At 32.4% G+C, this 15,054-nt stretch overlaps 3 protein-coding genes across 3 annotated transcripts; 1 reads left to right on the top strand and 2 right to left on the bottom strand.

Moving 5' to 3' along the window:
• Nucleotides 1-6,496: 6,496 nt before the first annotated feature.
• LOC113767421 (berberine bridge enzyme-like 22) lies at nt 6,497-6,992 on the bottom strand. The gene has a single exon (XM_027311514.1). The coding sequence runs from the start codon at nt 6,908-6,910 to the stop codon at nt 6,497-6,499; it is 414 nt and encodes a 137-aa protein (XP_027167315.1). The 5' UTR covers nt 6,911-6,992.
• Nucleotides 6,993-7,159: 167 nt separating this feature from the next.
• On the bottom strand, nt 7,160-7,672 carry LOC113768929 (berberine bridge enzyme-like 22). Its single transcript, XM_027313430.1, has one exon. The coding sequence runs from the start codon at nt 7,670-7,672 to the stop codon at nt 7,160-7,162; it is 513 nt and encodes a 170-aa protein (XP_027169231.1).
• Nucleotides 7,673-10,487: 2,815 nt separating this feature from the next.
• Nucleotides 10,488-12,148, top strand: LOC113768928 (berberine bridge enzyme-like 22). The gene is made up of 2 exons (XM_027313429.1): nt 10,488-11,465; nt 11,529-12,148. The coding sequence occupies exons 1-2, from the start codon at nt 10,488-10,490 to the stop codon at nt 12,114-12,116; spliced, it is 1,566 nt and encodes a 521-aa protein (XP_027169230.1). The 3' UTR covers nt 12,117-12,148.
• Nucleotides 12,149-15,054: the final 2,906 nt, after the last annotated feature.

Raw genomic sequence — 15,054 nt, 5'->3', positions numbered from 1 at the left:
GTGGCTAAGGTTAAGACCCTAAAAGTTAAAAGTGTGGTCTTGAGTTCTAGCCTCCTATCCCCTCTCCGCTTCCATTTTCAGTATGCTATATGTAGTAAGGCATACATGTAGATTGTGAAAGTAGATTAAAAGTAAACTCCCATTTGTACTGACAAAAAAAAGTAAGTAAACTCGAATCTACGACGTCCATAAGGGGTATAAATAGTTGGGTAAGGCAAATTTTATGAGTTTTACATTATCTTCATGTTCAGAATTGTATGTTATTATCTTGATAATGGAGATGATAGAGTGGTTAGTATTTTGCAACAGAGGCCTATTGGAATCCAAAATTTATGTCCAATATTATAGATTGTGCATTTAGATGTATATGTATATGTTTTAACTTGATAATGGAGATGATAGAGTGGTTAGTATTTTGCAACAGAGTACTATTGGAATCCAAAATTTATGTCCAATATAATGAATCGATTGACATATAATCATTTAGATGTATATGTATATGTTGAAAATGGTAGAATTTTAAGAGTTACTTCTACTTTAACTTTTCTTGGTGATCATGGTAAACCGAATGACACCAAAACTGAACGCCTCATTCAAAAATACTTATCAAATAAGACATTGCTGTAATGTCTTACTCTGGGTCCAAAAGTATTTGTGGTTGGACATTACTCTAAATCCAAAAGTGTGTTATTTTGAAGTTTCAGTAGCGCATCCAGAACAAGGAATTTGATTTGAAAGGGATGAACTAATAACTCAATCTTATTAACTTTGCATATCATTTAGGGGAGAGAGGACACAATGAATCACATCGTGTAACCCTCCATTGCTCCATTGAATTGAGCTGAGAAGGTTGAGAAAGTTGTGGAGCCTGAAATCTTGAAATTGAGATTCAGATTTAGAAGACTGTGTGACTTTGCAGCAGTCACTTGAGATTGAGAAGAATGAAATTGCAGCATTCAATTGAGAAGACTGTGTGGCTTTGTAGCAGTCAATTGAGATTGAGATTGAGAACACTACGATGGCATTTTGTAGCAGATGGCTCAACAAGCAGGAACACATTAGACAGTCGCGGATTAGGATGAACTAGGAGGGTATCACCGCGCATCGCGCGGTGTGAGATTGTATCTAAGTCTGTATTATTTCTAAAGAAAAGAAAAATATATTATTATGGGAGTCATATGAGTTAAAAGGGTGTCAATGTAAAAATGCAATTTTCCGTAATAATATTAAATTAGAAATTAGTTTTGCATTAATTATTTAGGGAGTTGATAGCTATGATGTATATATACAAGCAATATCAATCCTCAATTGGTATGCGACTTGCATTTATATGAGTGTGATAATGTACTTTGTCACCATGGCTTTTGTATGTGCCAAAATCAACTGTGAATTTAACTTTCGTATGTTACAACCAAAGCTTCACATTTTATTGTGAAAATTAAGGATGATGCCATCTAATAGTTGATAAATTTTTGAAACCAAACACTTGATAATTCGAGAAACACATGATTCAGATTAAAATGACAGAACTCCAATAAAAAACAAATATAAGGAGGCCAATCGATTGTTAGGCCATTGCTGCTACTCTTACTTATAGTAAAATTACTTTTCCTTTAATTGTACCTTTATCCACACTATCCTGAAAAAATCCAATTTCTTATATTTATTGGTGACAGGTTCTGGAGTCATGTTCTAAACTTAACCTTCACAAAATCCTACTTGACTAAATAAATAAATAAAAAATATTATGAACTCGTAAACAGAAGCAAAAGTGCCAAGACAAAATGTACCAAAAATTGGGCACAGTGTATTACATAATTGTGAATAGCTGCCCCATAAAACTAAGAATTCTAACAAGTTTCTTACTCTTAATTGCCTATGGCTCTTAGACATTCAGAAGTCTTTAAAAGAGCAGCCATGAAAACAGACAGAGAGTAACTGACTAATAAGATCAAAAGTAGACTAATTATTAGCAGAAAAATTTCCCTACATCCAATAAGACCATATAGCAGCTGTTGCAAAGCAGGCAGGTTCTGTAGAATTTCCACACTGTTCGACTCTCTACTTTTGCTGTAACTTTAGGCATAGAGAAAAAGAAAATGAGCTGAAGACCACAACATAAATAGAATAAAGACAATTTCAATTTACTAAACATTACTTGTGTCGACCTATAAATCAATGCTTGATCGTGCTAAGAAGTTTGAATTATTTTCTCATGCAATAAATTCAAGAAGTTCAGGAGGATAAGAACATTTTTTGCAGAAAAACAGAAGAGCCGATGAAAAAAAAAAGAGCAAAAAAGTAGGCATTTAAATCACTTTTGTAGAAAAATAAAAGAGTCAAAAAAAAGAAAGAGAAAAGAACAGTTAAATAATTTCTAATTTTAAATTCAAGTTAGCATCAACTCATGTAGCTGAGTCTTTGCTTTGAGTTGATTGAAGCTAAAAAACCACAACCAAAAGGTTCCAAATAAATTGAGTTAGGTGTTTGGTTAGCAAAAATATCTCAAATAATATATAAACATATTTCCCAATCTAACTTTTTATATTCCTAATCACCTTTTTATCTCACATACATCACATCACAAAAAGTGCTACAATAATTATTCCAAATAATGTTTCAAATAATGCTCTAAAGGAATCTTCAATATCAAAGGTTCCAATAGGTTCCAGAAAATGCAACCAATAGTTTCCAAAAAAATTGAGTTATTTAGCTTCCAAATGAATCATCAATATCAAAGCAATATAAAAGCAATTCTCTTTTCTGAACAGGGAAATCCATTTTCCAAATAAGAGTAATCAATAACTTCAAAAAAGAAAGAAAAAAATATATCATTACAACGAACCCGCCATGGTTTTTACCTTTAACTATTAAGAAGTCATACAGAGTAAGAGAAGGAAATCAAAAGATAAAAGGAAGACAAAAAACAAAAGATATGCAAAAGCTACATGCCTCTTCTTGTCCTTAGGCAAGCAAGACACTGAGCTTACGTACAAAATCTTTGCTAATATGCAGAATAAAAAGTACTCTTGTGAGCATAAATGAATATAGATACTAGCAATGCATACCTCTGTTGCCAAGTAAATACACCAATGACTAACGTAGCCCCAGTGCTTAACTGAAAAACGTTGCATCCTTTTTTCTTTCTTCCTTTCCCTGACAATAACTTGATTAAAAACACAGGTGAAATTAGATTGGAGGAAAAATGTTTGTAGTTTATCTTTCAAAATAAATCCAAATAAACGTAACACCAAAAAAACAAAAATTCTTTATCTTTTGTCCCATGACAAAAAAAAAAAAAAAGGTAAAGGGAAACAACCTGACAAATAAAATACAAACAAGAAAAACTTTCCAAAGATCTGACAACTGAGAGATACACTCGTTTAGCAAGTGAGTTTTTTGGGTGTTTGTTTAAAATTTTACTGTAGCTTACTGTAGAAATTTTTAAAAAAATTTTTGAAATGTGTTTTTTTTTTTGAATATTTTGAAGTGTATAGTTTAAAACTTTTGAAAAGTTTTTTGAGGTTACTGTAGCTAAAGTTTTTAAAAAACTTGTAGCAAACAAACTTGGCAAAAAACTTGTCTGCCAAACAAGAAGTTTTTAAAAAAATTTTAAAATGGTAGAGGCTTCAAGCGTGGCAATGATTTTCCAGAAACCAGAAAGGCTTCTCCAATCTTCAAAGAATATTTGCTACTTCAAGAATTATTCACGCCCAAATTTCACATTCCAGGTGAATTAGCTTTTCGATAAAAGTACAATCTGGTTATGCAAATATAACTATTTTATTAGTTTCTTTTTTCTATACAGTTAGAAAGAATCAATAATCATAGACTCATGGCACTTAAAAAAAAAGAGTTGCAAACTTAGTTTTTAAGCTTGCACAAGATTTTGCTTAATCAATCGCAAATTCCCAATGGCTTAAATGGCTGTTGAAATATCTAGGCATTAACGCAAGACAAATATTAAAACACTAAATAAGTGGTTCATTTACCACGAATTAATTCCCTAAAACAACTCTTACAAGTTTAGTCCATCCATTGCCAAGTATCTTCCGTGTCTGCATACCATTTAAAAAATTCAGATTATCCCATCCAATAAGAAAAATTTGACCATCCAAACTGAAACGATTAGATTGGTAAAATTACGCAATGACTCAGAGGCATAATATCACGTACAAAGCCAAAGAAAATACAAGAAAAATAAACATTAATAAGATTCTCCAGTTATTTCTTCAACTGATTTGTAAAGCTGAATGATTTCAGAAAGATGAAAAAGTGGCAAAGGTACCATAATGTACTAATAGCAGTTAATGAATGTTCAATCCTATAACAAATTCACCATCATTGACCTCTAAGCTTATTCATCAAATCACCATCATTGACTCTCTGAGCTTAATGACAGTCCACCTCAATTAAGCTAAGCAAGTATGCGTTGAAAAGTTAAGACAAAAAAAAAAAAAAGGATTGCAAAAACAAAGAACGAAAACCTCTTCTTGGATAGATGCAGAACCATAAGAGATTTTTTAGTCAATAATCACAAAATGAAACAAAAGGAAGAAACTACAGCTTTGTAGCAATTTGATCCATTTTGTAGTTAACAAATACCTAATTTAAAGTTGCTAAGCAATATGATAATTTAATTACTAATTCTAGCATGTGGTTAAATTCTAATATTCGAGACTTGTTAATCTTGGTCTAAACTTTTACTGCCTATAAACATAAAAACAATTTATTCTAGTCCCTTGTATTTTAGTGAAAATTGCCATATGGCTGAAAGCAATTGGTTAGCTTGTACAGTTCAAATTCATGGAATAAATAAATAAGAGGTTTTACCAAGAGATTTGCTGTGTCCGGTACAACTAAACTGTACCACGAAAGCCAGCCAAAAGGTGTGAATAAGGGAATAAAAAAGCTCCATTAACAATAAAAAGCCTCTTGAATGGCAGGAAAGAAGGGAAGAAAATCCATTTTGGTAAAAGGTAATTTAGATCTAAATTGCAAGATTTTCCTGCAATAACAAAGTGACGCTCAACTAAAGTAATAACAAATATAGGGAGCACTAATTCTGCTATAATTTACATTATAGTCGCAAAATATCATCCCATTAAATACACAGGCCAATCCCTCGGAACAAATTGGCAAAATTTTAATGAAAAACTCGGACTCTAGCAAAAGAAAATGATAGGCAAGATTTATGCAAAGACGAGGAAAAGGCACTTAAAAACAATAATCTAAAATAATGGAAATCCTTGATGACTTACAATGCTTTTCGTCATTTGTGGTTGAAAGCCCGGCGTCTAAGTACGCACAGAACTATCAAAAATAGATCCATCATTTAATGGGATAGAGATGCAAAGCAAATAAAGAAAACAGACCTTCTCCTTAATGAATGGAAAAGGAAGCTTGTGAAAGAGCATCCAAATAATGAATAACCAGGAAAATCACAACCGAAACTTGATTGAAAATTTAAAAAAAAAAACAGTGTATGAAAGTAAACTTTTTAATAGTGAATGACATAAAATATACCATATCTTGGAGTGTTTCAGCAGTCTTGAAGAGGAAAAAGCCCAACTTTCTCCACCTGCAATCATCACCAAAAAATCATGTAAAACTTAGATTAGTAAAAAGGGGAGAAAAAAGCGAAGAGAAAATTAAATATACAAAAATAAAATTCAGAATGCGTAAGCAGCAACTTTTGGATTACCAATAGAAGATAACGATCATGATGTCTGCAAAACACCACATGAAAACTATTAACTGCCCAATTTCCAAATCGAAAGTATCTAGGTTCTTAACCTTCCCCAATGGAGAAATTTATCAAATAACAAAAAATCATTCCACAATGTTAAAATAGTTAGGCAGATAAAAGATTTAAAAATTTATCTGAATAATAAAAAAATCATTGCACAGCATAAAAATAATTAGGCAAATAAAAGATTAAACAGTTTAAACCAAATACTTCAACATCCTAACTCATTAGATTCGGTTCCACCGCCGGCTTAACATAAACTTTCGCACTATCAACTGAATTTTAGAAATATCTAATTCAACTTGCTCCAATCAATAAAGTGAAAATTCACACTTTAAAATTTCAATTGTCCTATTTCCCGTAACTAACTACTACATCAAACCATCCAACCGAAGCAAAACTTTCCAGTTTTCAACACCCAATTTGATGACATCAACAATTTGTAATAAAAAAGAAACCGTCTCTATTTCCATATAACGACGATTCCTACGTGTCATGGGAGCTTTCACCCTTAGTCTATATGGTAGAAGAAGATAATGATTGTACAACCACATAGAGTCATGATCAATTCAACATGAATGCATTGTTTATTATTAAGATAAGATAATAAATGCTTATACAACCATATAGAGTCATGATCAATTCAACATGCACTTGATATATATCCTACAAGACTGGTTGTATTTTGATAAAGAAGTATATCAAGGTAGGCAAACTACGCAAATGCATATTTGTGCTGTTTTAGCCTCAAAATAAAAGTGGAATACTTTGTTCATTCCTAAAGAAGTTGTTAGGATCAACCTTACTCTTTATCCTTGCCAACTTTTCAAAATTGTCTTTGAAATACATTTCTCCCCATGTCTTTGCTTCTTCATACTTGTACCCCTCTCCATTGACCCCCAAATCAAGATCCCTGTAATTGATATATGCAGCTTTAGGAGATTGAGAAACAAATGGCTCCATTTTCTTATGGAGCCTTCTTACCCATTCAATATGCTTGTTGCTCTCATTTTGGTTATTGTGCTTCCAATTCATCAAGTATTGTATGTTATACAATGTCCCATTCCTGTGTGGGAATGGAAGTTCAGACTCGCAAATTTGACTCATTCTTCCACCAAAAGGATCTAATATCATCATGGGGCTGTCTTCTTCAAGAAACATTTTCTTTATCAATACCCATGCCTTATCTGGTATTAGTCGTGTAACAAAATCAGATTTTGCCTTGTAATAAGCAGGCGTGCTACTTTTGCTCACCAAATACTGCAATGAACTTTTAAGTGTTTTTGACGTGAAATAAAGCGTTGATTTGATCCATGGAACTTGATAGCATTCTTTCTTGATGCAAGGTTTCCTTTTGCAATTTTTAATTCCAGTGGGATCTTGAAAGCAACTTCTAACCTTTATCCCAAATTACGGCAAGTATCGGCTTGATAAAGTAACAAGCTTATCAGCCGTCCCAAGATACAAACCTTGAAAGGAAATCTGAACAATCTTTTTTCCTCCTTTTACAACTGGTGCTGGATTTTGAAGGATCATTCTCACGAAAAGATCTTCAGGAAATTGATGGGCAATATTTTGCCATCTCTGGATCAATTTTATATTGCCACGATCAAGCTTTCTACGAACTGTGAAAGCTGTAACCTGCTCAGGAACACAAGATAGTTTGAGTTTCCATGCAAGTATTACCCCAAAACTTGCTCCTCCACTTCCCATTATAGCCCAAAACAAATCTTCACCCATTTTTCTCTTGTTAAGAATTTGTCCATTGGCATCCATAACCCTTGCATCTACAACGTTATCAGCAGCAAGATCATACTTTCTTAACAAAGTCCCTACACCTCCACCACTTATGTGCCCACCTGATCCAACTGTAGGGCATAGCCCACCAGCAAATGCATGAGTTTTACTTTTTTTAGCAATCATATATATATATATATAATAAAGTCGTATTCTCATTCTTATCACTTTATACTTTCTCTTTCCTATGTGGCTTAACGACACAGCAAGTAGTTTCAACTCGCTCTATAAAATAACCTACGTTCTTCCATCTCAATTTCCACATTTTTTTTAAAAATAACCTATGCTCTATATGGAGTTTATCTTTCTCTTTTCATAAGCATGAAATCAATTATCAATATCTATCTAAATTTAATTTCAAATATAAAACCGTCCTTATCATCCATGTATGACTTATAAAACCGTCCTTATAACCATCCTAAGCATTCTATCCTATATTTGCGGCAGATTATCATTCTATCATAATCATATATTTGCGGCCGCTTGCTCCTCTTTTGATTTGTGAACTTCTAGGTATAACAAGGTATGACCCGTATAATTTTTTTAACATGCACGCCTTTAGTAAAACTATTTTTTATTCTTATCTTTTTATATTTTTATCAATATCTTTATATCCTTATCAATTCTTATTTCCTACCCAAAGTTAAATACTTTAAGCAACTTAATTTAAGATAAAACTACTTTTAATATTTTTTATCAATATCTCTTTATATCCTTATCAATTCTTATTTCCTACCCAAAATTAAATACTTTAAGCAACTTAAATTAAGATAAAACTACTTTTAATATTCTTATCAATATCTCTTTATATGCTTATCAATTCTTATGCCTATATATAGCCTCTAATAAACGAATTTCAAGCATCAAATTCATGGTTAGGTATTTCCAGTGCAAGCGGTTGGCCCATTAAAGCATCGATTTTGGGTTTTCACTCTTTTTGATTATCAGGTACATCTTTCTTCGATACACATTTTTTTTTAAAAAGACACGTTCATCTTCAATTGTAAGCATTTAGTAACATATCTTGAATTTTGTGTGTTTTGGTTTTATTTTCTATTTGTTTTGTATGAAGAGATAGGATTTAAACAAGTATTTTCATCGTAAGTTTTCATATACATTAAGTTCGTATTTAAGAAAGGTTATAATAAAATATACATTAAATTTGTATTTCATATCGACATTTTTATAAAATTGGCTAAATAATTTATTATTTTTCGACGATTTCCGTTCAACGAATGGGTACAAAACTGGTTGCATAGTAAAGTTGGCCTAGAGTTAACCCAGTCTGAATCCTGGCAGTTTTACTTTCCAGATCAATGTTAATGGATTTGATATTGCACAGATCAATCATGATGAACGGGGATCGCAACGGTATGAGAGGCCTTCATAGTCATGTCCCCCACTCTTGACTCTGACTTGTAAACTAAGCTTTTTGCTGCAAAGAATAATGGCTCTCATTTGGGCCTCATGATATGGGGTGACAATAAAAAGAGGGAATGCAGATGTTGAATTTGACCATCTTGAAATCTTTTGGGCATATTTCAGGAGTGATAAGTATTTTGGAGAATTAGGCTTGTGAATATATTTTTCAATGTTTTCTTTGGAACCGGTGGATATGCAATGAAGAAAATCTTCAAATGCACTACAGGTTACCAAGACAAATAATGGTTTCAACACAAGGGATTTAAGAGCATGTCTACTACCCATGGATTCTTTCCTTTTGATAGTTTTGTATAAGAAGAGGTCCTTTGAAACGAAGCACAAAAAGTATGTAATGGCCAAAGGGTAGGAAACTATGCACTCATGAAAATCTAGGACTTTAAACTTCTATCTTTTATGGTTAAAGAATATCTTTCATGATTTTCTATGATTTTCTAAATTAAATGGGTTGAATTATTGTAAAATATGCAGACTAAAGTGAGAAAAGATAGCAAAATAATGAATTCAATGCATAAAACATTAATTTGGATACTTTATTCTGTAGTAGAAACGCAAAATTTGGTTCCATAATGGTAGGAATTAATGCATATGATATGATTTGGTTCCATATGAAATGCATAGATCTACGTTGCAGAGACAAAACTGGTGCTTTCCCAATTTTGTCTCTACGTTTCAGAGCATATCATATGCATTAATTCCTACCATTATGGAACCAAATTTTGCGTTTTTACTACAGAATAAAGTATCCAAATTAATGTTTTATGCATTGAATTCATTATTTTCCTATCTTTTCTCACTTTAGTCTGCATATTTTACAATAATTCAACCCATTTAATTTAGAAAACCATGAAAGATATTCCTTAACCATGAAAGATAGAATTGATGGTTTTGTATAAGAAGAGGTTCTTTGAAACGAAACACAAAAAGTATGTAAAGGCCAAAGGGTAGGAAACTTTGCACTCATGAAAATCTAAAACTTTAAACTTCTATCTTTCATGGTTAAGGAATATCTTTCATGGTTTTCTAAATTAAATGGGTTGAATTATTGTAAAATATGCAGACTAAAGTGAGAAAAGATAGCAAAATAATGAACTCAATGCATAAAACATTAATTTGGATACTTTATTCTGTAGTAGAAACGTAAAATTTGGTGCTTTCCCAATTTTGTCTCTACGTTTTAGAGCATATCAGATGCATTAATTCCTACCATTATGGAATCAAATTTTGCATTTCTACAACAGAATAAAGTATCCAAATTAATGTTTTATGCATTGAATTCATTATTTTGCTATCTTTTCTCACTTTAGTCTGCATATTTTACAATAATTCAACCCATTTAATTTAGAAAATCATGAAAATATTCTTTAACCATAAAAGATAGAAGTTTAAAGCCCTAGATTTTCATGAGTGCAAAGTTTCCTATCCTTTGGCCTTTATATACTTTTTGTGCTTCGTTTCGAAGAACCTCTTCTTATACAAAACCATCAAAAGGAGAGAATCCATGGGTAGTAGACATGCTCTTAAATCCTTTTTGTTGATACCATTATTTGTCTTGGTAACCTGTAATGCATTTGAAGATTTTCTTCATTGCATATCCACCAGTTCCAAAGAAAACATTGAAAAATATATTCACAAGCCTAATTCTCCAGAATACTCATCACTCCTGAAATATGCCCAAAAAATTTCAAGATGGTCAAATTCAACATCTGCATTCCCTCTTTTTATTGTCACACCATATCATGAGGCCCAAATGAGAGCCATTATTCTTTGCAGCAAAAAGCTTGGTTTACAAGTCAGAGTCAAGAGTGGGGGACATGACTATGAAGGCCTCTCATACCGCTGTCGATCCCCGTTCATCATGATTGATCTATGCAATCTCAAATCCATTAACATTGATCTGGAAAGTGAAACTGCCTGGATTCAAACTGGGGTGACTCTAGGCCAACTTTACTATGCAATTGCTCAAAAAAGTAAAACCCATGCATTTGCTGGTGGGCTATGTCCTACAGTTGGATCAGGTGGGCACATAAGTGGTGGAGGCGTAGGGACTTTGTTAAGAAAGTATGGTCTTGCTGCTGACAACGTTGTAGATGCAAGGGTTATGGATGCCAATGGACAAATTCTTGACAGGAAAAAAATGGGTGAAGATTTGTTTTGGGCTATACGGGGAGGTGGAGGAGCAAGTTTTGGGGTAGTACTTGCATGGAAACTCAAGCTATCTCGTGTTCCTGAGCAGGTTACAACTTTCACAGTTCGTAGAAAGCTTGATCGTGACAATATAAAATTGATCCAGAAATGGCAAAATATTGCCCATCAATTTCCTGAAGATCTTTTCGTGAGAATGATCCTTCAAAATCCAGCACCAGTAGTAAAAGGAGGAGAAAAGATTGTTCAGATTTCCTTTCAAGGTTTGTATCTTGGGACGGCTGATAAACTTGTTACTTTATCAAGCCGATACTTGCCGGAATTTGGGATAAAGGTTAGAGATTGCTTTCAAGATCCCACTGAAATTAAAAATTGCAAAAGGAAACCTTGCATCAAGAAAGAATGCTATCAAGTTCCATGGATCAAATCAGCGCTTTATTTCGCGTCAAAAACACCGAAAAGTTCGTTGCAGTATTTGTTGAGCAAAAGGAGCACGCCTGCTTATGACAAGGCAAAATCTGATTTTGTTACACGACCAATACCAGATAAGGCATGGGTATTGATAAAGAAAATGTTTCTTGAAGAAGACAGTCCCATGATGATATTAGATCCTTTTGGTGGAAGAATGAGCCAAATTTGCGAGTCTGAACTTCCATTCCCACACAGGAATGGGACATTGTATAACATACAATACTTGGTAAATTGGAAGCACAATAACCAAAGTGAGAGCAACAAGCATATTGAATGGATAAGAAGGCTCCATAAGAAAATGGAGCCATTTGTTTCTCAATATCCTAGAGCTGCATATATTAATTACAGGGATCTTGATTTGGGGGTCAATGAAGAGGAGTACAAGTATGAAGAAGCAAAGACATGGGGAGAAATGTACTTCAAAGACAATTTTGAAAAGTTGGCAAGGATAAAGAGCAAGGTTGATCCTAGCAACTTCTTCAGGAATGAACAAAGTATTCCACTTTTATTTTGAGGCTAAAACAGCACAAATATGCATTTGGGTAGTTTGCCTACCATGATATACTTCTTTATCAAAATACAACTAGTCTTGCAGGATATATATCAAGTGTATGTTGAATTGATCATGACTTTGTATGGTTGTATAAACATTTATCATCTTATCTTAATAATAAACAATGCATTCATGTTGAATTGATCATGACTCTATGTGGTTGTACAAGCATTCATTATCTTCTTCTACCATATAGACTAAGGGTGAAAGCTCCGATGACACGTATGAATCGTCATTAAATGGAAATAGACACGGTTCCTTTTTTATTACAAATTGTTGATGTCATCAAATTGGGTGTTGAAAACTGGAAAGTTTTGCTTCGGTTGGATGGTTTGATGTAGTAGTTAGTTACGGGAAATAGGACAATTGAAATTTTAAAGTGTGAATTTTCACTTTATTGATTAGAGCAAGTTGAATTAGATGTTTCTAAAATTTAATTGATAGTGCGAAAGTTTATGTTAAGCCGGCGGTGGAACCGAATCTAATGAATTAGGATATTGGAGTACTTGGTTTAAACAGTTTACTCTTTTATTTGCCTAATTATTTTTATGTTATGCAATGATTTTTTTTATTATTCAGATAAATTTCTAAATCTTTTATCTGCCAAACTATTTTAACATTGTGGAATGATTTTTTGTTATTTGATAAATTTCTCCAATGGGGAAGGTTAAGAACCTAGATACTTTCGATTTGAAAATTGGGTAGTTAATAGTTTTCATGTGGTGTTTTGTAGACATCATGACCGGTATCTTCGATTGGTAATCCAAAAGTCGCTGCTTACGCATTCTGAATTTTACTCCAACATCCTAACTTTCCAGTATTATGGAAATAGCTACAGGTGGCAAAACGGATTCAAATTCATTTATGCATCCATATAAACCAAGTTTAAATGGATTTGGATGACTCAAAAAAGGACGATGACTTTAAATGGATAACCATTTAAAATCAATTAAATTGATGGATTTGCATGGATTATCCGCTAGATCCGTATAAATCCATTTAGCAAAATAGAATGCAACCGGAAGACAGACAGACCCAGGACTCACAACTTCTTCGTACCAGAAAGCGTCATCGTTGTGGGCCCACAAAACAAGAGAACATCATTGCTGAACGCTTGTATAATTCACAAGAAAGAAGTGGAGCTAGAAACAAATAGTCAAAATATTGATAACTGGCCTCAATGAGTTGGTTAAATTTGAGAAGAATCTTTTTTTGTGATTGTCTTGTACTTCCTTCAGTATAGTTTCGTCTTTTTCTTTTTTTGTAGATTTTTCCCTTTAGTTGCTTAATAATCACATGTTCTTTGCTTTCTACTAATGGTCCGTTTGGAGTTGCAATAACGTATTAAAAAGTAATTCTTCAATAGAATTTTTAATAAAAGTACTTATTAAGTGTTTAAGTGCTTTTAATATATTATTTGGAGATATAGTTTAATAAGTACTTATTGTATTGGATAATATGTAATTTAAAAATTTTTAAATGTATGTATCTCTTTATTTAGTTCATAATATAGGATAAAATGATTAAATTCAATGTTTTATTTTTTAAATCACAAAAGCTACTATGAAAGTGCCAAATTTAACCTTTTGCTAAAAATGCTTTTAACACAAAAAAGTTCACTTCTAATTTTATGGAATGATATTCACCAAATATTTTACTTTTAGCACCTAACAATGCATTTTTACCGGAAGCACCACAACCCCAAATAGGGCCTAAATCTATTCCAAGTGCTAAATTCATCATTATCAAATGTTTGAACTCAAGTTGCTTTTTTTTAAAAAAAAAAAAAATTCAGTAGGAAAAGGGTGAAACTTAAGAAACAGAAGGAAGAAAGAGATTTAAACTCAAAACTAATTCTTTAGATTTGAACCTTAACCAGTTACTGCCCCTTTTCTTCTTTTTTAATCTTTTTCATTTTCTCTCAAATTTTCTAGTAAGATAGTTTGCTATATAGAATGATATTTTTATTGCCAATTTTTTACACATTATGGAAATGGAAAAAATCGCTCTTTTTTTTTATTTTTGGGTAGCGGCTTGAGATAATCTTTAAGCATTATGAATCAGAACTTTCTTATCACATTATCTTTGTTTTAGATTTATTGGATTACATTCTAACCAATCATTATAATCATTTTGATGAATTCCTAATTTAATGAATAAGAATAGGATAAGCAGTAAAGAGGCGTGGGAGTGAACTAAAATTGTGAATCATCATCGAGGAACCAAAAAAACTTGCAAGGACAACAAAATATGGACTACGGAATATAGACAACGAGAATCCATATGCACACCAAAAAAAAAAAAAATACAGTACTAGTCTACTCTACTAACGGGTTAAATGGATGGATTATGGTTTTCCATTATCCATTTAAACCCTATCTATTTAGATCCATTTACTAAATGGTTGTAATTGAATTAGATTAATTTTATCCACTATCCATTAAACAAAAATCATTTATCAACCATTTATCCATTTTACCACTTCTAGAAATAGCTATGGAATCCGATTAAAACTTAAATCATAAAGAGGGGAAACGATAAATAGGAGGCATAATAATAAAAGTAAAGATTGGGAAACCCCAAGTTTTGGAGTTTCGAAAAAATAGTATTGATATCGTTTGTTGAAAAAAAAAATAGTATTGATATAAAAGACAAAAAGTACTATTACGGTATTACCTCTTCATTTGCTTATTCCACCATCAGAGTTCATGGGCAGGAAGGCGGAAACATCCATATCGATTTGTGGTTCACTGGCATATCATTAATATAACGCATCATCAAAATGAAAGACAAAGTAATAACAAGGAATTTTTTTTTTTTTTTTAACTTCTAGCCAAAACATATGGAAAACATTGGACGCAAATACAAGAAACAAAATAAGGGTGTTTTCTAACCCAAA

This window comes from Coffea eugenioides, chromosome 4, assembly GCF_003713205.1.
Source record: "Coffea eugenioides isolate CCC68of chromosome 4, Ceug_1.0, whole genome shotgun sequence".
Classification (NCBI taxonomy): Eukaryota; Viridiplantae; Streptophyta; class Magnoliopsida; order Gentianales; family Rubiaceae; genus Coffea; species Coffea eugenioides.
Note: the sequence above shows the minus strand (reverse complement) of the source record. Positions and strands in the feature narration are given on the sequence as shown.